The 23,876-nt window shown below is 44.1% G+C and overlaps 7 protein-coding genes across 7 annotated transcripts; 3 read left to right on the forward strand and 4 right to left on the reverse strand.

The window, feature by feature from the left end:
- Window positions 1–880: 880 nt before the first annotated feature.
- Window positions 881–3,769, forward strand: EAF02_012190 (uncharacterized protein; the record flags this gene model as incomplete). Its single annotated transcript, XM_038908238.1, has 2 exons — window positions 881–1,320; window positions 1,459–3,769. The coding sequence occupies 2 exons, from the start codon at window positions 881–883 to the stop codon at window positions 3,767–3,769; spliced, it is 2,751 nt and encodes a 916-aa protein (XP_038751977.1).
- A 600-nt stretch (window positions 3,770–4,369) lies between these two features.
- On the forward strand, window positions 4,370–5,152 carry EAF02_012191 (uncharacterized protein; the record flags this gene model as incomplete). The annotated part of the gene is made up of 1 exon (XM_038908239.1): window positions 4,370–5,152. The coding sequence occupies one exon, from the start codon at window positions 4,370–4,372 to the stop codon at window positions 5,150–5,152; it is 783 nt and encodes a 260-aa protein (XP_038751978.1).
- A 404-nt stretch (window positions 5,153–5,556) lies between these two features.
- On the reverse strand, window positions 5,557–5,859 carry EAF02_012192 (uncharacterized protein; the record flags this gene model as incomplete). The annotated part of the gene is made up of 1 exon (XM_038908240.1): window positions 5,557–5,859. One exon carries the CDS (start codon window positions 5,857–5,859, stop codon window positions 5,557–5,559), a length of 303 nt encoding a protein of 100 aa, XP_038751979.1.
- A 563-nt stretch (window positions 5,860–6,422) lies between these two features.
- EAF02_012193 (uncharacterized protein) lies at window positions 6,423–9,305 on the forward strand (the record flags this gene model as incomplete). The annotated part of the gene is made up of 5 exons (XM_038908241.1): window positions 6,423–6,736; window positions 6,794–6,822; window positions 6,881–6,982; window positions 7,248–7,890; window positions 7,949–9,305. 5 exons carry the CDS (start codon window positions 6,423–6,425, stop codon window positions 9,303–9,305), a joined length of 2,445 nt encoding a protein of 814 aa, XP_038751980.1.
- Window positions 9,306–12,812: 3,507 nt separating this feature from the next.
- On the reverse strand, window positions 12,813–14,708 carry EAF02_012194 (uncharacterized protein; the record flags this gene model as incomplete). The annotated part of the gene is made up of 1 exon (XM_038908242.1): window positions 12,813–14,708. One exon carries the CDS (start codon window positions 14,706–14,708, stop codon window positions 12,813–12,815), a length of 1,896 nt encoding a protein of 631 aa, XP_038751981.1.
- A 329-nt stretch (window positions 14,709–15,037) lies between these two features.
- On the reverse strand, window positions 15,038–18,945 carry EAF02_012195 (uncharacterized protein). Its single transcript, XM_038908243.1, has 6 exons — window positions 18,811–18,945; window positions 18,293–18,739; window positions 18,212–18,236; window positions 18,072–18,089; window positions 15,464–18,000; window positions 15,038–15,402 (listed from the first exon to the last, which is right to left on the reverse strand). Exons 2-6 carry the CDS (start codon window positions 18,433–18,435, stop codon window positions 15,339–15,341), a joined length of 2,787 nt encoding a protein of 928 aa, XP_038751982.1. The 5' UTR covers window positions 18,436–18,739; window positions 18,811–18,945; the 3' UTR covers window positions 15,038–15,338.
- Window positions 18,946–20,349: 1,404 nt separating this feature from the next.
- EAF02_012196 (uncharacterized protein) lies at window positions 20,350–23,654 on the reverse strand (the record flags this gene model as incomplete). Its single annotated transcript, XM_038908244.1, has 6 exons — window positions 20,350–21,209; window positions 21,260–21,368; window positions 21,421–21,562; window positions 21,615–21,802; window positions 21,852–23,407; window positions 23,477–23,654. The coding sequence occupies 6 exons, from the start codon at window positions 23,652–23,654 to the stop codon at window positions 20,350–20,352; spliced, it is 3,033 nt and encodes a 1,010-aa protein (XP_038751983.1).
- Window positions 23,655–23,876: the final 222 nt, after the last annotated feature.

The raw sequence follows: 23,876 nt of genomic DNA on the forward strand, positions 1-23,876 counted from the left end.
TCGAACAAAAAGAAAGGAGTTGGAATATTTAATTTAAACTGGATCTGAGTTTATTCTTAAATGTTTGTGAAGTTGTAACAAAGGGTTGTCTTGAGAATATGGGTCGAAGATGCAAATGAGTTTCAGGGTGTTAATCCGTGAACACAATACCTGAAGATTGGTGGGGCTTAGCCTATGTGGAACCTCCGAGCCCCATTAGCCACATAATTAAGGTGATAAACCCAGTAAGTGCAGTTTGCTAACCCAAGCTATAATTAAGATCTATAACAAGTGAAGATGATTGGAATGATGTGAGAGCCAATAATTGGATGTGAAACTAAATGCATTTCCCCCAGGCCAAAACCCAAACCAAACCAATGACCAAACGGTGTGTGACTGATAGATTATGACTGTTATCTGATAATACCTAGGCACATTTATTTCATTCGGATTCCCTTCCTCTACCCTACACTATCCTATGATGACACAAACAATTTACTTTACCATACAAAAAGAAGTTATATCAAGATGACTTCTAACCCGTCTGCATAACTGTTCTTTCAGTTCGAACCCTTCTTCCAACCAACTTTCAGTTGATCCCTAGTTCCTGGAGCTATCGAGCATACCAGTTATCTATTCACACAAACATCAAAATGGTTTTACGATTATTACACCCTTTTCGAATACACAAACACCACATAACTATACAGTCTTCCTTGGTGATCGGGAAAATATCAATACGGCGACGGCAGTCTTTGGAGAAGTTGCAGACTATTGAGTGAGAGAGTGAGAATTGGACAACTCGGAGTGGTGGCAATAATTCCTTCAACATTGACATTTGGATATTGAACGGAGTGCTGGACAATTGAGCAGTGGCAACGACTAGAACTGATATCGGAAAATGGCATCGATTTTTACATATGAGCCCGAACCCCCAAGGGTAGAATCACCATGGTTGTTGACTCCTACAAATTCTCCTAAACCACCTTCACCTCAGCCATATCCGAAATCTCTCAACAGCTCCCCTGGCTCAACTCACATTTCGGACTATGGAGTCACAAAATTGGAGGCAGAACCACAGGAAGGTCCCACAGAATACAAACTACATCTTTTGTTGCGACCGAGGAGGACGTATAGTACTTCAAGCACTGGCTCAATAATATCTGGTTCTCAACAGCACAAACAGCAACCCCTTAATCAGGAGAAAGCGAGCCCCATATTGGCACCATCCAATCAGAGTAAACAGAAACGTTTGGAGCAGCTCACAACTCAATTGCTGTGGCGCCTACAGCAGTCGTCTCCGTATCATGCATCATCTACAAGTGATCTTGTATTACCGAAGTGAGTGCATTACCCCATAGCGGTGATTCTGTGTTAGGCCGATGTGGTCCAATCTCAGATTAAAATAATCAAATTTGAGACATGCAATGAAGTATACCTGGTTATGTATTAACTTGCGCTGATTTTGATGTACAACAGATTGCCTGGCAGCGCAACGAGCTTAGATCCCCCTTCAAGACCCGGGAAACTGTTAGCTGGGCTTGAGGAAAGCCGTGGAGCACTGTATGAAATAGGTGTTTCCGATGATGGTACATTTGTCGGTCTGACGAGTGATGAATTAGACGAGAGTTTGACAAACCTACGGGCTATGGCAGCTAGTCTCGGATGTAATGTTGAGATCGTTCGAAAGGTAGTTGTTGGGGAATGTGAATGGCAAGAGACAGATGAACCCCCAAAGTCTCAAATTTCGCAGCGAATCAAGAAACAAAAGCCATGGCTGGTCCCTGAAGACCAAGCGATATCAACAAATTTCCGGCACCGAGAGAAATTGTGGGTCGCTGAAGCCCTCATAACTCCAGATCTCAGTTCGAAACGAGCACAGTCAATAAGCTACGACGAAGCTCCTGTCATTCGTCAACATACTCCACAGCCTACCATTAGTGAGGTTACCGAGGCCCCCGCTCTTCAACATGAGGATACAACTGAACAGCTGCGTATCACCCTTACTGGTCCCACTACATCTGGAAAATCAAGTCTTCTAGGTACTTTGTCAACTACAACGCTTGATAATGGTAGAGGTAAAAGCAGACTTAGTCTATTGAAGCATCGTCACGAAATTGCTACAGGGATTACAAGTTCTGTGGCGCAGGAGTTGATCGGCTATAAAGACTCACAGGTCATAAATTACGCTTCTGGCAATGTAACGTCCTGGACAGATATTCATGCTACAGCAGAAGATGGCCGGCTTCTATTTGTTTCTGACTCTGCTGGTCATCCAAGGTATCGCAGGACAACAGTTCGAGGCTTGGTTGGTTGGGCTCCCCATTGGACTGTTCTATGTGTCGCAGCAGATGACACTGGTTCGAGCAGTACCGGAAGTACTTCAACGACAGAGCTTCTTGGCACTGTTGGAGCAGGAACCGATCTTGCAAAAGCACATCTTGAGCTTTGTTTGAAATTGGATAAACCTTTGGCTATTGTAATCACCAAGCTTGATCTGGCTTCAAGACCTCGTCTAAGCGAGACACTGTCGAAACTTCTATCTGCTATCAAAGCAACAGGGAGAACTCCTTCGATTCTTCCGCCAGATAATTCTAAAAATATCATTGATGCCGATCTAACTAGCATACTGCCTGAAGATACTAATACTGTTAGAAAAGTCATCAATACGATGGCAATGTCAGATCTCAGGTCCATTGTTCCTATTATCCTTACAAGTGCGGTCAAGGGAACCGGTGTTCGTCAGCTTCATGCTCTTTTCCAAGCTTTGCCGATACCTACACCACCCACCCCTCACGATTATATTGGCATGGCACTCAATCCAGAGCAACCTTCATCTCTATTCCACATTGAAGATGTGTTTGGTGTACCAGCTTCCTATGATGCTTTAGTCTGTAATAGTAATGGTATTGATGCGGGAACTGTAGTTGCCGGTCATCTTAGGTTTGGTAGGCTATCAATCGGAGATAGTATTGTCGTAGGCCCTTTCCCAGCAGATTCTGACGATGATGACTCCCCTCAGACTGGTCCCCGTTCTTCGCCCACCAGTCTAGGTACCTCACTCACGCATCCCTCGGCAACCGAACTTTCTAGGATAGCTTTAAGAAACACGCCATCCGCTTCGGTTACTAAAGGCGAATGGCACAATGCACATATAGTCAGCATTCGCAATCTTCGCCTTCCAGTGCACACAATTGAAGCTGGTCAAGTCGGAACCATCGGCATTGTTCTAGACTTACCGACTCAAGAAGACTCAGAAAGTCCTATAGAACGTTCTTCTCAAACTGCTCCTCGAATCCGCAAAGGGATGGTGATGGCGATACCCAGTAAACATATGATTCAAACTCATCATTCTCTTCAAGCTGCCAGTGGTTTCACTGCATCCTTTGATGATGGCGACATTAATTCCGTCACTCCGGGCACAGTAGTAGTAATATACATAGCCAGTGTTCGCGCTTCAGCTCGGGTTCTCAAATTAACCCCAAATCTCCCTGCCAGAGATATGGAAGCAGAAGACACAGATGATGTTTTTGGATTGGGATTACTGGACGGTTGTGATGTAACTGATTCCAACGGGAAATCAAAAGATGAGCCATTTGTTTTTGGCACTGATGGCATTACAGATGTCAGTTTTGAATTGTTGACATCTAGGGAATGGATAGAGTTGGGTAGTCAGGTTCTGGTCATGCCCGGGGGTGGTCATGGACTGTATTCCGGAAGCGAGAGGGGAGAGAAGGGAGTTGCTGGGTTGGAAGGCTTTGTAGGGAGAGTTGGGGAGGTTGTTGATTAAATGTGTCTCTTGGATTGATGGGTTTCAATTATTGGCTTGGCTATGTACCGACAAAGGTACGAGGTGTTGCATGGGATACTATTATGTGTATGTTGTTTAAAAGTACGTACCTTGTGCACCACACCAGAAGGAGTAATTTCGGGGAGTAACCTTTGTCATCGACTAAAGGAATGCAAGATAGTTCTTACAAGAGTCCATCTTTTGTTACCAATTGTTAATTATCCTTTCCTTTCTGTTTTACAATTTTTCTCATCCCTTCAACCTTGCTTCATCTCTCATGCACAAACTTGCCAATTCATTTACATGCCATGAGTTCAAAAAGTCATCTGGATACTGTAGTGATTGAGCTGGGAAAAAGCTGCTGAACAATGGAAGCACCGGCAGTAAAGCGTGCTCCCGTCTATTCTGCTGCAACACGTGCACATGGACAAACACGCAAAACACAAACTTCTTCATCTCACATTTAAATCATGAATTGATCACATAAATTTCTGAAACTAAACTGTGGTGTGGTCCTTTCATTTAATTTTTTTAAAAGCCGGCAATATCCTCCCATTTACCAAACACAGTCTACATCCCAAGTGAATTCTTAGTGCTATCATGCCAGAGGGAAATGAGGGCTCGGCGGCTTCTGGCCCTCCTGAATATCAGGTATTCGATCCACGCAGTGCTTTCACGTTGCTCTCTCCCCCGAGAACCGAAGAGCGCACTGGCTCCCTCGAGCGTAACCTTGCATTGGACCCCATGCCTATCATCAGAAGATTCTACCCGCCCCTGCCCACTGACACCCCTAATATGCTTTTCAACCCCGCTCACCGTTTCATCCGCCGCACTAATCCCCACGAGATACTAATATACACCGATGGTTCCTGTCTATCCAATGGCCTCGAGGGATCCCGCGCCGGTTGTGGTTTCGTCATCTCCCCTCATCACAAACTTGGTTTCAGGCTCGAAAACTTGGGACCAACCGGTGAATCCCATCCCCAAACCAGCAATCGCGCCGAACTGCGAGCCGTTGTTGCTGCTCTCGAATATCGCATCTGGCAAGGTGATAGCTATGGGGCCTGGACCCGTCTCATCATCGCTACCGACTCTGAATATGTGGTTCTTGGCGCCACTGAGCGAATCAATCGTTGGATTCAGCGGGGCTGGCGTACCAGCACGGGAAGTGCGATCATGAATCAGGATTTGTGGAAGCGATTGATATATTATATCAAGAAAGCGGCTCGACCTGTGGGGTTCTCGGGACCTCCTCATGGGACCAGCGTGGCATTTTGGAAGATTCCGAGGGAGTGGAATGGGGAAGCGGACGCCGAGGCGAGGAAAGGAGCCCAATTGGAGGGGAGACAGGAATTTCAGGTAATGAGTGGAATGATGGTTTAATATTTTGCGGCAGAGAATCAGACACTGCATTTCGGCGGTGCGATGACTATCATTTATTTCAATGTTTCACAATTAAACATCTAAGTATGAATATGTACTATAAGAAATGTTCGTCACATGCTTTTGTGATGTTTTTTGTGATGGCTTGTATTTACCTCACAAGAGACTCTACAAATCGATTTGAGATTTGGATTGGATAAGAGATTGATTACTGTCTAGCCCGTGATATGATTCGAAAACTTCAAAAATCCTCTAGTTTATAAACCTCATAACTGACTTCTTCGTACGGGTGTGTTCTGTTCTCTAGAATTAGCCCCGTCTTCTGCTAAAAAACTCTCGCCATCCCCTTCTTCGCTTCTTCTTGAATTCCACGTCTCCTTTAAATGAACAACTAAACATGAAACTCACCTCTTCAATGCCTCAACCGCTTTCCTTGTAACTTCCTCCCCGGTGCACAAAATATGCACCAAAACCTCCTCCGTTCGTTCTAACACTCCTACTTTCCCTGTGTGAGGCACAGCTCCCTTCTCTGCTACTGGTAAAAATTGCCCTAAACCTGGGATTTCAAAACAGACTTTGATGTATTTTCCATCGGCGTACACTCCACCACCTACAGCGAATATGGCATCTTTTGTCGCGGAGAGGTGAGATGGGAGGACGCGATAGACAAGCTTGTAGCGTGTTTGAGAGTTCGAGGAGGTGGACATCTTTGAGTTTTGGTTTGTAGAGATGAGATGAGATAGGATTGGGGGATGAATGCAACAAAGGAATAGATTTTACCTACATACTCTCTACAGCGAATTTATCATTTTAATATCGTCAATTCAACTATCACCGAACAATAAACATGTTAACGGCGATTCATGAATATTTCTTCAAATCTATTACACATAACAAATCTATTCCGCGCTATCTCTGACGCACCCCACAAAGTGGTTTATATAGCACGAGTAAAATACCACAGCGTCGGTGTCGATGCATCCAAGAAAAAGCAAACTTTCAATTCATTCATTTAATTCGCTCATCTTATCCTCGCCGCTTAAAGCCTGCAATCCTTATCGTACCTCTTACCATTCAACATCTAGTCAATCTACCCTGAGCCACCTCCTTATCTTTACCTCACACACCTTGCGTCATGCTATAAAATCAATTAAACAGCGCTGGATCCTGGAATTCCAAGAATTTGTATTATCAATAAATACTCCCCGGTACCTACACTCCTTACCATATTCCTCGTCCCAAAGTCTGGGCATGGTCTGATGAAAGGATAATGGGTCAAGCATCTTCTTCTCCTTCTACCTCTCCTATTTCTCCTAGAACTGCGACGCTTCCTAGAAATTATCGTGGAAATTCACGTGAGAATGAGAATGAGAGATTTATCAGTACGGAGACGACACAGTTGTTGACACCAGATCCGGAGGAGGATATTGAGGGAGATGCGGATGTGAGGAGTGGAGATGGGCATAGGAGTATGGTTATAGGGAGACATGATGGCCATGCGTGTTATCACCCTCATGCCATAGGAGATATATGTTATCCCCAAGATGAATTTGGGGATTTGCCGGTTTACAAGACGATTCATCGGTTTGTTTCCTGATTCATATTTATTTTAGCCGGAGAATGATACTGATAGATTGTTAGGATAAGGAGAGATATTATCTCGGCGATTGGTGAGTTTTAACAAACGGTGAGATAGGAGAGTGAGACTTAGACTAACGGGAAAGATAGATGATCCATATAGTTTGGAACAATTGAGGGATCCGAGATTGAATGTATCGGTTGTGAGGCCATTGGTAGATAAGCTGTATGATTTGGATGATTTGTCGGTTGGTATGTTACTGTTTTCTTATACTTATTCTTATTCTTATTATTTCACTTTGAAGGTTGGGGGAATAAATATCTGTACTTTTCCAAGTGATTAGAACAACAACCAAAAGAAGGACATTTGGAAATTGTTTGATGAGGAGATGGTAAATATGGGCGGTGTTTTTGAGTAGTTCTCAAAGATCACACGTGTTCCTACCATGAGCACTCCATAAAGTCATTGTGTTTCTTCCAGATCAAATCCTGCTTCCAGATACTGATAAAGTCCAAGTCTATTGTCTTCTCGTCAACAAAACACAGTTCCAACGTGAACAATTGGCTCTACCTCATCAACAGAGCATTTGCACCACACGTGCACATTTATGCGAGATAGTCGCCAATCGAGTTCTGCGCCGTTTCCACGAGGATCATACCGGCTCGGAAGGGTTACTTCTTCTGTCTCGCATTCTCGTCGGAGGTTTCGATCCATTTCAAGGTGCTCCAAACAATGTCATCCAAGAAAGCAGCGACTTTGGTTGGGCTGCCAAGTCCCGTACAGGCGCCAATCGAAGATTACCAGCCTTAGAAATTGCCATTATTTCTCAAAGCAAGGCTTTCCTCAGTTCGTCTGCTTGCCAAAAAGTGATAAGCGCAATATACGAGGGTAGGGTCATATACACTCCAACGGCGTTCATGGATATTCTACCTGATCACTACAAGAATAAACCGATTTCATTGTACAATCCAAGAGAGGCGCCATTGTTCAATCAATATAGACTTATAGTTCCTCGTACGAGGAACTATTTGGAAGTTTGCCACTTTCTGCTACTGTTGGTTTTCTATTTGTATGTCATGGCAGATCGCGATCCATCTACTTTCGGTGGGATGGAATTGTTATTCATTATCTATACATCGGGCTGGTCTTTAGATCAATTGTAAGTCCTTTGGAACAACCCACTGAAATTTTGCAGTCTTTATTAACACCAATCCCAGTTGCTCTATACTTGAACATGGATGGCACGTATACACCCAGAATCTGTGGTCCTTCCTCGATGTTACTTTCGCCGCGATCTTTGGAATTTATCTCGCGCTCCGCTTCAAAGGCTGGCACACTGATAACGTTGGCACTGGCCAACAAGCACTAGATGTACTCGCCTTGGGAGCTCCTGTCCTTGTTCCACGTCTAGCGTTCAATCTTATGTCCGAAAACATGCTTTTCATTTCTCTCCGGGCTATGATGCGCGATTTCACTGTACTCACGATCCTTGCTGTGTGGTGCTTTGCTGGATTCCTGCTCTCTATGATTTGGCTTGGAAATGGTATCCATGAGCCAATAACAGTTTCTAAATGGATGCTCTGGATATGGTTTGGACTCGATGGCACAGGCATCACAACATCTGCTCAATTCCACTGGCTCCTCGGTCCGATCCTCATGGTCACTTTCGCATTCCTTGGTAACACTCTCTTCCTTACCATCCTCGTGTCCATGCTTTCAACAACCTTTTCAACCATCGTTTCAAATGCTACCGCAGAAATCCAATTTCGCCGCGCCGTTCTTACTCTTGAAGGTGTAAAATCAGACTCCCTATTCGCCTATTTCCCTCCTTTCAACATCCTTGCCCTCTTTGTCCTCATGCCTCTAAAATTCGTCCTAACACCTCGCTGGTTCCACAAGATCAACGTAGCAGCCGTGCGTTTTCTCAATGCTCCTCTTCTACTCCTTATCGGCTATCTCGAACGACGTCAGTTGTGGGCTGGCCCCCGTCGTCAAAAAGAAGCAGAACAACTACCCCGCCTCCCACATCGTCCTCGACTTTGGGATTTTTCCAGAGGCTTTAGCGTTCACGGTGACTTGCAAGCAGTATTTGATGCCGAACCTCCGAGTGATATCGCGGATGAAATTGGAATAGAATCGGACAACGATGTCCGACGCGATCGGAATGTTTTCGAAAATGACTTTGCGCGAGAATTCAATGGGTCGAAAAAGTCAAACTCGAAATCTGGACAACAACCAGTTAATCCGAGAGAACACATGAAGAGAAGAGATACGGCTAATAGCGCTAAGAGAATTAGAAGAGATTCGGTAGCTCCATTCGCGGGAATGACCATACCGAAACATTTGAGAGATTTGTTGAATGAGGGGAGTAGTGATGAGGCAGGTGAGGATACCAAGGGAAGGTTAGAGAAACTTGAGCAATGTATGGGGAGAGTGGAAGGGTTATTAGGGCGATTGTGTAGGGAGTTGGATGGGAAGAGTGAAGAAGGTGGAGGTGAAGAGGGAGATATAGGAGGAGAAGGAACATTAAGTGATTTAGATACGAGTGTGGCGGTAGAATTTTCAGATGACTAGATTCAGTGTGAGATGGGTGTTATAGGTTGGAGTAACGAGACATAAATGGGTGGTTGTATCAAATTGATTTACATGCATAAAATAGAGGTGGGGTTGGTAGCATTCTTTTTTGGTCTGTTGGTTAGCATAGCGGAGCGAGTTAAATTGAGAACCTGGTAAAGTTGTTATTCGAGCTTTGAGATTGAATAAACATACATACACAAATACATACATACTATTTGTTACAATTCTCAAGTACATTAATGTACTGTATATCCCGATCAACAAGTATATAGTGAAAACCAAAACAGGCAATCAGTATTTCCCAATATCCCATCTAAAGCAGCTAAAGCGTACCATATTCATCCAAACACCTCCAGACAAATATCCACTAGCGTCTTTCATTAATTTCGTTGCACCTCTACTCCATCCGATACATGATATTACTCGCTTAAATATGTACACTCCATCAATACATAGCACTCGCTAGCCGATCCACTCACAGCCCAAACCCGAACCTGAGTAGATCGTCGGGTCGAGTAACAAGTACGTGAATTTGTAGATATGCAATAAAACTTAATAACCCCCATCAATGTGGTTTATTGTCATTAGTGTATATTCGCTAAACTGTTCGAATGTTAGTGATTGAACAAAAGAGGAGCTCTTGTTGCGTTGTTATATATCTGATTGGATACCCCGGGGGTATAGTCGGTACACTATCTATCAGTTGTTGTATATTTTCTAGCTTGGATATTACCCCAGATATCTAATCAAATAAACTATTATGACTGCTATGCTCTGCGAAAACGTATACGTACGTGCGTACCTACCCATCAGGCATACAACGAAACTTCATCGGGTCCATCAAGTTTTCGCATACATACACGCGGATGTACCACCCAAACTGGGTTGTGGAATAAACTCGCAGATTGGGTCTACAAGTAATATTGATGCAGAGATAGCATCTGTTCAGAAGGAGATATCAAGAATGAAAGAAAGTAAATATCTATGGTACTCTCATCTAGAATATTCCGCATTTCGAAAACTACCTAAGATGAGAATTATGTAGACTTCCAAAACTGGACTTGCAGGGAGAAAACCGTGTGTGTATGTATCCGTATGATCCAAATTGACTGTATATATATTTGATTACTGAGAGTTAATCAGATCTCCCAGACGAGAAACTGAAATGAAGCAACCAACCCAACTGAGTTTTCGTGTGAAGATTTCTAGCATTTAATATCTCAGAAGGCAAATTTGCTATAATTCTTTCATAAAGAAATAATTCTTCATCATGGAAATACCATACTTCTTTCATAAGCAAAATAATCTCAGCTAATTACTACTGAATATTCATCCTGACAGCTACGCAGCTTCAGATGGAATTCACCTCACCTCACTCAAATATAATAAATAAGCCATGAATAGGTATACCCGTGGACCTCCTATCCCTCCTATCCCTTCTCTACTCTATAACCTACAAGTAAGTAAAAATAAACGCAGTGCATCATTCACTCATACTCCTCACTCGAAAGTACCACCAGCAAGAGGAGAGGAGGGATTATAAAAGACTTCTCAATGCCCAACATCCACCCTATCATCAACTTACAGATGCTGCAAGTACAAGTCTCAGTCTAACCGTCGCAATCCCGACGAACCCTCGGAGTGGTCGAGTACAGGATACAATATATGTACTCTTCGACAAAATACAAAGTACGTATATAGGTATATACAGTTTCTCAACTTAATTTCATAATTCAATTTCTCAAGTAGAGTATGCCGTATCTTTTTCTCTAACTCTGCGGAATCATCTTAACTCTTCATCACAGAGATCTTTGTAAACGACAGTGTAAATAGAACTTTAACAACAACATATAATAAGATAAAACACCAGTATATAACAACAGCTTAGATCTTAATCCTCAAGACCAAGATCCCACACGCACGTCAATCGGTTCAAAAATCTGAACATATCAACTCAGATATCACCAATAGGTACACACCAAACAAGCAAAATCCGACTGGTTTCCTGCACTTTGTTGGAATAGGTTGCCTTCGTATCGATACTCCGCCATTACCAGAACCTCACACACACTATATAAACCTCGAGAAAGAAAAAGAAAAAGAACTCCCTCATGACGCACCCCCCCCCCTTTCCCCCCGAAAAAAAGAATATCCACCCATCTCCATCTACCATCCCATACCCAAAAAATGAATAACCCAAACCAAACCAACCCAACCCAAACAAGTAAACATACCTACCTACCTACCTAGTACCCATCGACTCCAGAACCAGAACCAGAACCAGCCTTCACACCTCCCACCTCCTCAAAATTTCCTCCACTCGATGAGCCCTCCCGAATCTTCACTTCACTCCACTCCACTCCACCCAACCATTCCAGCTTCATTACCTACCTACCTACCTAATATAACCCAAGAACAAGAACAAGAACAAGAACAAAATAAGAAAGTGACTGACTACCTAGCCCGAGAAGCTGAAGCTGAAACTGCTGCACAAAGACCTCTCTCTCTCTCTCTCTCTCCAATCTCCAATCTCCAATCTCCAACTACCTAGATACTTAATCTTCACTCAATGCACAACCCTATACTTCACTTCAAAATTCTCACAATCCTCAAAATCCTCGAAATCCTCAAAAATCTACTCCCTCTGAACTGCCAGAGATATTTGAAATACATCTTGAATACATCTTGAATATAATACGTGCTGAGGTGAACCCGATATCCGATATAAACATAAGTAGCCTGCCCATCTTTAGCCCGCCCATCTTTAGCCCGTCTCCCTCCCTTCTCCCCCCCTCCCATAATTCACAAAACAACAACTTACTTAAAACCCCTCAACACCTCCCCTCACCATGCAACAAACATTAATTTTCTTTACTCGATTCCCAACCATCTATCTACTACATCTATCTACTACATCTTGCGTACTACGTCTTGCGTCTTGCGTACTGCATACTCCATATTCCATAAACCAGCTCCTTGTACTCTACCGATGTCACAACCACATCTCACAACCCCCTTCTAGCTCTCGAAACCCCCTTCCACAATAACCCCTCCTATGGATTCATCTCCTCTTCATCTACCCCTCCCCTGCTCAATTGCACGCACAAATTCAAAGAGGAACACAAACATAAACACAAACACAAATACAAACACAAGCACAAATACATATTCAGCATCTAGCATTCCCATTTCCATCCCCAACACACCAGAAAAGAAAAGAAAAAGAAAAGAGCCCCTAAAAAAAAGTCAAGAGATTCAAAATTCAAAGTTTCAGAAGATTCAACATTTCCCATTTCCCATTTCCCATTCAACTATAAAAAAACAACAACAACAACAACAACAACAACGAAAAACGCCTTCCCCAATGCGCCCTCACTTCTATATAGTGTTTAACCATGCAATCCCTCTTCGGAGATACGCTTGACAATGCCTGCCTGCCTGCTTGTTTGCCGGTCCCCAAAAACACAACTCAACTCAATTCAATATTTCCATACAGCAACAAATTTAATCCTTCTTTCCCCCCTTAACACCTCTTCCCCTCACTGCCCCCTCTAAATCTTCTCTCCCAGAAGTCCCGCTTCTATTTAATGAACTATTCCTCAATTTACCCGGCGAAAGCTCAAAACCCCTACCGTCATCACTCCCAGTCCCATCTAACAATTCTATAAGATCACCAGGCCCATCCGTCGATGTACCGCCTCCATTTGGTGTCCCCGGATTTTTAACAGCTAATCTTCTAACCCATCCTTCAATCGCCGCTGCGGCGTTTTCCAGACCAATTCCAGAGCCTCCAAAATTACTAGGCGTAACCGATCCGCTCGCAGGACTATATGAACCCTCGGCAATACTTGCAAGTTCATCTCTGAATCCAAAAGGAATTTCAGATTCAAGAATTGAGGAAGAAGGTAGAGAATCGATAGTAATTCCGGGTATATGTTTTCTCGCCCATGTATTTAGAGGATCCTGTCCAGGCCCAGGAGTCGTGACGCTCTTCCCCAACGTTCCTACGCCACCAGGCCCCCGAAGCCATCCCAGTCGATCCGCGGCTTCGCCTACACTTTCTCGACGAGACCGATTAGCTGAACCAATTTGAGGGAAATAGCTTCCGCCAGTAGATTGAGAAGGTCGAGGTCCTAGATTACTCGGTCTTCGAGAAGTTGTGCTTGCAGGGCTACTAACATGTTCGCCTGAAGGCCCGCGCGGAAGATCATAAGAACCACGAGGGGTGGATGCGATAGAATTAGTAGCCTGACTCTTTCTTCGCCGTGGTGGAAAATACCCCAGGGTTCTTCTAGGCATACGTGCAATCTCGACCGGTTTAGAATTTGGAGATGAATCAAGGAGAACCCATCGTACATGTTCCCATGGATTTTCCTCCGGTTGTTCTGTCGGTGTCTCTGATCTGGGTGGCCATACTTCCGGGGCATCCTCTAAACTCGGCGTTGGAGCAAGTAAATCAACCCCTTGGCTCAGAACCTGAGATGGGTCACAAGGACGTCCTTTGATTGCACAAGCATCTACTGGTAGCACAACCACTTGTCGAGTTTGTATAGAGTCATTTGGCCAAAATCTATTGGCTTTTCGAAATACCATAGGTTGACAATTATATCGTAATATAACTCCCGCAAGCGTATCCTCTTTTTGCACATGGTGAATATAGACCAGCGCATCACCCTCGTCATCCTGTGTTCTAGTTGTAGCCTCATCCATGGACGTTCTCCGTTTGTAATTTCCATTCGTATCAATCGCCCCAATTAGATCCGTGTGGTTTTCGAGAAGTCTCGTCATTCTTTGTGTCCGTAAAGCTGCATCTCTTTCCGATTGACTCCCCGAGCCAATAACAGCTTCATCCCTCTTCTTTTGTTCTGCGGGTCCCCATGCACCCTGAGGTAGTTCAAACAACTTCTTCACCGAGCTATCTTTCCTTCTAGCTTTGGGTCTATCCAAACTGACTGTCTTCCTGGCACTACCTTCACCCTCATCTATTACTAAATCCCCCAAATCACCTAGCACCGAACTCGCAAGTCCTTGTAATGTACTCCAAGAATTCGACCACCCACTACCCCATGCTCCAGCATTCCCTGGTCCAATTTTCTGATCTCCTCTCCCTACCGCAGATGTTCCTAAAGCACTTTCGGCAGATTGAGCGCCATTATCGCCCACCCTCCTTGAAGGATGCCTTGAAGGGATTGGGCTTACTCCTCTGGCACTTCCACCAGGACTGCTCCCCCTACTGCTTGTTGTGCTCACCAATTCTTGTTCCGTACTAATCAGTCTTCTATTTCTCGGTCGTATTGTAGAGGAGGTTGCTGCACTGGAATCGCTGAATCGTGTTTCGTGGTCACTATATAATCGCGATTGCTTCGAGGTTATCGCGGCTGTTCGTGACGATTGTGACATGGTTGTTTCGCGGGCCGTCCGCACTGGACACTTGCGTTCATGAGAGCATTCGTCGTTTTTGATTATATTTATTTGCGATCATTCGATCACTCAATTACTAGGCCCCGAATTGTAGTGGAAATTACTCGTGTCAGTTATGAAGTACACTTGGCTTCCTTGGGGATAATAGTCGCGGGGAACGGACGTTCCAGATTATACTACTAAGTTTGGGCTACCGTGTTCGTCATCCGTAGTAGCATTTATAGTGTATTATGTATCGAAACTCAGGGCACGTGGGAATCCGCATTTAAGACACAATACCCACCACAAAGAGTTTCCCGAGATTGGGTTGTAATTTCTTGTATTTTGATTGTTTGCTAGTAATGTTTGATTTTTGTGTTTTACAAGTATCAAAATAATGTGTTTCTGAGACATTTACTTCGATAAGTTTCATTTCCTATCCATTAGGTGGGTCCAAGAGGCTTATAATACAGCGGCATGAGCTACACCTACACGCTCCATGACTATTTTTTAAGTACTCGAGGAAATAGCTCATCGAGAACCACGTCAAGCAAGTCTTTGCTCACAAGTAGCAACCGGCCGGTTTCCTTTTCCTTTTCCTTTTCCTTTTCCAGATCCTTTCCAGAACAATCAAGCGAGTGGGACATCGCCATTCATACCAGTCAAATCCCCATTAATTCCGAAAAATTGAAACCTACATATCACCATGTCAGTACGCTAACCCAGACTTGCACGGTTTAGTATAGTAGACTTACCAATCTTCAACATTTAAAGTTGTAGGAACAGCTTGTGCAGAACTATTACTCCAGGTGTCACTAGGACTTTGGCCTTGAGGCTCATGCATTGGCTGCTCAAAGCCTTGCTGCCACATACCTTGGCCCATACTATAATTAGGAGTAACTCCAGTTGGAAGCATTCCACCACCTTGAATTGGACTACCACTCATTCCAGGTTGGCCTCGTTGCATGCGTTGAGGCAATTGATTTGATTGATTTTGATTTGGGATTGGGGGCTGAGGTGCACCTAAATGAGGCATGAGATTTGGGTCAAGGTTGGGATGACTTGGTGGGGAGAATTGAATGTTATTCAAACTAGGACCACCTTCAGGGAACAACTGATCTGGTTGAAAGTTCTCCCAGAGAGATTGTGATATGTTTGGGGAGTTTCTAGTAACAAGATAGAGATCCGGGGGCGTAGCCGGGACCGAGTATGAGGGGTTGAAAGGTGTGGGCGGACGTGTGTGAGGACGAGAATTAGAACCTCCCATAAACGTATCTCGATTCTGACGCTGATTTGGTGATGTAATAGGTGGTGGTGCAGGCATCGATGATGAATTATAGCCTTGACTTGGTGTTTGCGGTCTGGACCTCTCGTACGATTCTTGTGGCGCGGGTCCACTGCCCACAGCGAAATCTAGTGACATATCGTCATATTTTCTCTTTTGTGACTCATTCTTAGCTTGATTAAGGCCCTCGCTGATGCTCTGTACCATACGTTTATGTCGTTTTCCAGCAGCTTTCTGAAGACGTTCCTCAAGAACCTTATTTCCCAAGATGGACTCAAACAGTGTGTAGACCATCTTAGCCACGAGCCAAACTCTTGAGACATCCTTCAAACCATTCATACAAACTCGCATTCGCTCTTGGGTAGCTGCAACGATGGATGGCACTGAGGATCGCATCTGATAAACATGCATAATCAATGCAGAGAATAAACTGTACACGATAAATGCTGGACAGTATCGTAGCTCATCATGTGCCGATAAGTTCTCGATGATAGACGTAATCATTCCTGCAGCTTGAAATGCGATAGTTCGAGATGGATACACATTTTCCTCATAATTACCTCTTTGTGTAGTAGCGGGTGGCATATGCGCTCTATGTAACAAGCAGAGTGTTGTATAGTAATTGGAATGTAGCAAGGCTGCCCAAAATTGATGTCGAGGCATCTCCCAATATACCTCCTTAGGACAATGAGATAGCCAATCTGCCAATGCCATATCACTGTGGGTGAGGTCAATCGCATTTTGCCGTCGAGCCTTTGAAGCTACGCTATACTGCTGTGAGAGAACCAATCCCATAATTTCGCAAAGCTTAACATATTGAAGGAAAAATTGGACATGCACAGGATCCTGGATGAATTCGGCGGGGTGATCGGTCTCATCTTCGACAAAATCATCCTCACTAACCATCTCCACATCGGAGTCATCGGTATTTATATGCACAGGACGGCCAAGAGCAACGGCAACCGATCGGTCACGGGTAAACAGCGTCCACCAGATTCGCTTCCAGAGCCTCTTGTCGGCTTTGCTAAGCGCAGAACCTTCAACACTCCTATGCATACCTGAACCTTGTGCTACAATCGTCGCAACCCTGCTCCAATAAAATACGTTCTTCGTTACATCTTCTGGTCCCTCCCAATACCATCCCATCAAGACCAAAGCTTGTACAATTGTAACCCTATCATCTTCATAGTTCGCGTCGTAAAGTGCTTTCGCACGCTTGTAAAATGTCAAGGCAGCGGGAGTCGTCGATCCATTAGCATCCATTAATTGGGGATTTGTACAGACCCTGGATCCAGCCAGGAGGATAGCCTGTAGTAATAAAAGCGAAGGAGGATTTTTCGCATCGCGATATTGCCTCATGAATCTGTTCCGATTGATTACAGGCACAATTGGGGCAACCCATTTGAAATATGCATCTACCAGTTCATCACAAAGGGACCTAGGAGGGAGTAAAAATGCTCCCCGTTGATGTAGGATATCAATTTCCACATTATCCAATTCCGTCAGCCTCGCCCTCGATCCTCTAATATTCTCTGGCAAAGGATAATGTACAACGTCTGCGTTGCCATGTCGGTCGTGTACGAGTAGTGTCAAATTCGACGATTCTCCTAGATATGCTACTCTTCCTGCCTCCTTTATGGGCGCTCTGGTAAATTTAGGCTTCATGAATTGAGCGTAGGTAGTTGCGTCACTGTCCCGCTGACGAGCCTGAGCTTCAGTGAGAGAAGTCGCAGGTGTTCCATCTTGCGTGTTATAGCCGATCGAGGTCCTGGGAGTTTGGGTACTTGGGGAGTCATTGTTCTGAGGTGATCGTTCGTCAATGGTTTCTCCTCGGTCGCTACCCTCGTCAGCTGCAAGCCCTTCAGAGACCCGAGGTAATTTATACCTATCAGAATCTTTGTTTTTGCTACTTGTCTTCTTGCGTTTCGGCGTTGGGATCTTGCATTCTATGGAGAAGGCGACGCAATTTGTGCAAGGCACCCCCAGACTCGCAGCATCACATCGTACCTATCGACGCATTAATATATACTCGAAGCTGCACGACCATGCGACGGCGCAATAATTTTGCGTAACATTACCTTTCGAGCGTGGCAAGTCTAGGAATTGTTGTTAGCAAATGTTTGTTCATATTCGATTCCTCCACAATCACAATCACAATCTGGTCCTCGGACCGAGGCATCAAATTGGATGGATAAGAAATGGAACGATATTTACATACTTGGCAAGCTCGTGAAGCTCGTTGTCTTCATCCCCAAATTGTCAGCGCATTCGTGGGATCGGAGAATACATTCCATCATACCTTCTAAATGAAGCATGTCCCGGAAGCTGCGAGCTAGGTGCAGCATTTGAACCAGCAGGAGCTTGACTACTCATTTGGGGCGCTGGAGCAGAATATTGGTTAGAGGCACCTGAACCATCTGCGGACATTTCGTTTGAGGCCATAGTAGCCGGTAATTCCTAATACTCTTTGGTCATGCGAATTAATAATTGTATATTAATTTCCCTAATGGTATTGTCGGCGGATCGGATTGAATTGAATAGCTGGGGGAGAAGAGTGCGTGTGGTGTGGGTGGGAAGTAAGTAGGATGGATGATGGTGAAATTGGATTGAATTGAATTGAATTGAATTGATAAATCTGGGCTTCTCGGTACGGAGGCTATTTTTACAGATTTTCGGGACTTGAGTAGAGAGAGGGTCAAGAGGGTCAAGAGGGTCAAGAGAGGATACTGCAAAAGTGTCAAAGTGCCTACAAGAAGAAGGTCATGGTTGGTCATGTGGGGTGAAATTGCCCAGTGGAATCGATTTTAAGGTACGAACCATGATCTGCGAAAAAAAGGATGGATCTCCCTTTCCCATCCGTTTTCCGTCTTCCGTTTGCGCGGTGAAATGAAATGAAATGAAATGAAATGAAATCAAATGAAATCAAATGAAATGAAATTCAATGGGATTCGTTCGATTCGATTGCGTGTGACAACAATGAATTCTCAAATCGGGTGTACGTCTCAATGTATTGGAATTAAATACATTGAATTCGTATGTGGTCTTGGTTAATGTCAGCGCGATATATTCTTCTGATATATAATCATCAAACATCCATAACACGATCATATTGTGTTGTAGGTTGCACATGTCATACATCCATCCATCCATCCATCCATCCATCCATCCATCCAAAGCATAATTAGCCAGCCACCACTCTCTCCTCAAGGCTGGTTGGATACAATACTGATAATGATTAGCCTACAGAGTACCCGTAGACCTACTAGGTATTTCAAATAAGGTTCCTCGGACTCGATGTGAAAAAAGAAAACACGCGACACTTCTTTGCTCCACTCATTCTACGCACATCATCGTTGATAGTACCATAGATAGTAGATACCTAGTACCGGTAGATAGAGTGAAAACGCTCGACCTCGAAGCCCTATGGAATATTCGATACATGATGATGAAATGGTATATTACTTATTATGACTACTTATTACTAGGTATATTAGCCGCACAGAGAAACTCCCTTTTCTCGTCTAGGGATTTCACTGTATCACAATACACCTCATCTCAATTTCGATAAGCAATACTTTTACTTCTATCCTTTTGCTGCTATTATTACCAAGTACTATGATATCTATTATTTACTACAAAACATTCAACATCAATATCGATCTGAATCTGAATCATCCAATGTGATCTTTTATGCGATTCCAATACCAATTCCCAATCCCAACACCGCTTCAAGTATCCATCCAACTAACATCAACACCCATCCTCCCCACAAACCCCAAATCATTACCCACCACCCCTCCCCTCTAGCTAATTAGTTTCGCTTCCCCTATTAAACCAATAACAACTCCCATAGGTACTTCATTCATCCTTCCACTTCACACTTCACCACTTCCCACTTCCCACTCCATCCAACCCACCACGCACTAAACTCCAAACCCGCCCCATACATCCATCACTTCCCTACCTACCGTCCCGACGAATACTTCCCGGAACACATCCTCCATCCATCCCCTCACCCCGTCCACACACCCCATCACCCCGCAATTCCTCATGTGGCATATGCACCCCAGGTAGTACCCGTGCTATTGTTCCACCCCAGTATTCACCAATACAATACGATATGTGTAAGCTTGAGCTTATTAGTCTCCGGTGAAATGTAGGATCATCAGCTAGAGAAGAGCCTCGGTACGTCCTTGGATAACTCCATGTGATATTGGGTTTTAATTCACCATTGTTCATCCACGACACTTTCATCTACATCCTCTCGTGATTCTCATCCAAATACATCATGGTGCTGTTATAATCATTAAAATATATACATGCATTTTCCCTCTTTATTCATATCTTTACCCACATTTAAGTACTTTTGTCTTTTCCATTTCCAATTCCATTCCCATTCACGCCAGTCTTACCCATCCCATTGACACTCCCCTCCTTCTCCCCTTTCACATCCCTAACCATTCCCCCAAGCTCCCGCTCCTTCTCAATCTGACCCGAATGATCCTCTACCTCCACCCCCGCAATAAACAGCTCACTAACCCCCTCCAAACTAGCCACGAAAAGACAAAGCAAGCTTGCAATAATAAAATGACTAATCGTCGACCCAATCTCCAACCATGACCCTTCATCCTTAACCACCCAGAAGAAATGCAAGGTCAAGAAATCGCTGATAGCTATTACCACCATAAACAAGGCTGAGGGCGCGACGCCTAGTCTCTTGTTCAGGATGCCCAAGTTCGCTGAGATTAATGCAAATGGAATCATAAGCTTCACAATCAACAAAGCTCCTTGGGAGAAAGGATCAAAGACTGGGATTAGACGATTTACACTTTCCAGACTGAAAGACGAGACAGATGCCATGTTTCCTGTGCTGAAGAATGCCGACTGTAAAAGTATGAGGAAAAATAGAGATATCCGTGCGTCAGTCAACGTGAGAGAGCGGAATGGAGAAGAGGATAATGAAGTAGGGACTTTTGGAACCTGAGCACCATTTGCCTTGACTTTTGTTGTTTTACTTGAAGTGTATTTGTGGACGCCGTGTTCCAATAGAACCCAGGTGATGAGAGTGGCCGAAAATGCCATGTAGAACAATCCTTCATAAGAGATGGTAAGAATTACGAAGAGTGGTGCAAATGTGAGAAATACAATCATCAGTCGGTGTAGATAATGGTTGTTCGGCTGTAGACGGTGCAAAAAGGGCATTATAAGAGACGCCACTTTATTCAAGTTAGCTTTCCTCATATCATCCAGGTGTTCGTCAACTTACCAATTAAGCACCAACCAACTATTTGGTTTCCTCGAGGAAGCCCCGTTCTTGCCTGTAAAGACATTGCAGTAGATCTCGTAACAAGCATTGATAGGACAATCAACCCGATCTATTTGAAAGGTCAGAATTCATGAAATATGGTGATGGATGGAGTTTCTCACCTGTGCTCCAATAAGTGTGCGGGATAGAAGATTACCAGCTGGCGCAATAGAATCTCCCGTCATCTTGGATTTCGCGAGTAGCTTCTTTTCAAAAGCAAGATACAAGATACCTACGACCACCATCAAAGCACCACCATACAAACTATGTACAAGATTAGCTAGAAACTTAATTGCTTTAGAAATTCATAACCTACATAAGATCTATATCTTCAACTTTCATTGCAGGAAGTAATGTGAAGGTGCTCATTCCCAGACAGGACACAGCCCATGTTAGTGTCAATGCTTTGTTTTCTTTCAAGAATCCTAAGCCGTAAAATGCTGGCCAGAAGGTTGCCCCGACGAACAGGGCAGAGAAAATCTCTCTGTGGGTGTAACCCCATGCCTATAGATGTTATTGAATGATCAATTGTAGAATGTATATCTTGACTTACGAGCGATTCTATAACGCCTAGGAAAATGACAGTTTTGATGAATGTTCCAATATAGGCAATGGGTGACTTGACATGACCAAATAGTGCTTTGCCACCCTCGGCTAGAGCTTTTCGGCGGGCATATACTTCTTCCCAGAATGCCACCGGGAAAACAGCATAAGCGTAATATGTTGCAGGTGATTCAGAAACAATAAAGGAAGCGAAAAGTGCAACAAGAATTGAAGAGAAGAAAAGACTGCCCGCTAAAGTTCTAGAAGTCTCAGCTTTACCATGAAGAACATGAAGATCAATGACGGTAGTGAGAGCAAATGTGATCCACCCTAAATAACCCATCGTAATGAGAGCTCTCAAAAAGAGCCAATCGTATGTCTGAAGATATCTCAGACCAGCCAAACCAAGTCTCACAAGTTCTGCAGTCTCGCGAATTGCTTCTTCATGTTGTCCTCGATCGATCAGATTTCTGATATCAGCTAATCGATGCTCGGCCGTATGGTTCTGGTCTCCGAGACCCTCAAATGGTCGATATCTCAACTCGGTGGCTTTCTTGTGCTCCTCTTTGATTCGGTACATGTCAAGAATACCTCTAGCATTAGCTAGGAAAGCTTCGGATTTTTCGGGAATATCCGCTGCTAGATACGATAGGGGCAATTCTCCAACAGAATTCACTGGGAAGTTAACACCAGCCAAATATGCCATGAGAGCTGCAACATCTGCTTGTGAAACATCATGTCGATGAATGTGGTCCATACCCCAATCTGAAGATAGCTCGTCATGCCCTGGTGCAATTCCATGGGCCTGCACGATAGGTTTCGCGACTCCAGATCCCCATGCAACCAGGGGAGTGCGTGTGTTGTCTGGGTGCCCATCGCCATGACTTCCATAATCACTCATTCCATGATCGGCTGTAAAGACAAAGGCGGTCTTATCATCTTTATAGAAATCTTCGATGACCTTTGTTACTTCTTTAATACCTTCATCCACAACTTTGATGTTATATAGATATTCTTTCGAGTATGGGCGGAAACCATGACCTGTAGTATCCAAGCCAAGGAGATGTAGAAAAAACACATTCTTGTCTTTTCTTAATGCGGCGTTCAAAGTGGCATTCGTAGCAGCTTCTGCAAAAAGAGCCTTGACTCTATCGAATACCCAGATATCCAAGTGTATAGCTGCCTTTGAAAAGTCCTCCTCCTCAGCAGAATATGTATACGCATCAACACGACCTGGCACAGCGCCCAATTGGAACATTGGCAAGATATCTGGACTTCCCCATGACCAAGTATGTCTACTTCTATTGAAAACGCTGTCGAAGTTCACCGGGTTGAGTTTCCATCCAGTAGCAACTGCCGATACATCTTCGTACATGCCCGCAATAAGCGCAACATGTCCTGGGCGGGATTCCGTAGGAACTCGAGTATGAGAGACACCGAATGTACCATGTCCAAGAACCCGCGAGCGAAGGAATGGCGCAAGAGGCCGCGGGACAAGATCTTCTTCTAATTTTGGGTATGGTTCTGGAAACGATTGGAAAGCTTTATCGGCTCGTAGACCATCACCTGCAGATTCAAAGTATCAGTCAATTGCATCCATACACAATTTCTAAAGAAGAAAACGGAATAACACACCTACAAAAAGCACCAAACGCTTCGCTGGGGCTTCCACTCCATCTGGTCTCTCTACCCCGAATTCGCGCATCCCAGATACGATGGGACTCACAAAATAAATATCAAAGATTGAATAGATATACACCAGATGGAAAGCCATTGCAATGGCCAAGAAGCCAAAACGATTGACTCTAGCCATATTGCTGGTATGTTCGTCTGCTCTGTAAATAAATCGTATTATACGCGTTCGCGTTCAATCGAACAAACGGCTCCAACTTTATAAGGAACAGATTGTCAAAACACCTTGATGGATTTAAGCCAAAACCATCTGCCGAATAATAAAGGAATGGCCCGCCCTCAAAATGGACGAAATATATGTACTGTGAATAACAAATTGGATGAGAAGCTCTTCCCCTTAAAA

This window comes from Botrytis sinoallii (assembly GCF_014898435.1).
Source record: "Botrytis sinoallii strain Bc 23 chromosome Unknown BSIN_047, whole genome shotgun sequence".
NCBI classification, from domain to species: Eukaryota; Fungi; Ascomycota; class Leotiomycetes; order Helotiales; family Sclerotiniaceae; genus Botrytis; species Botrytis sinoallii.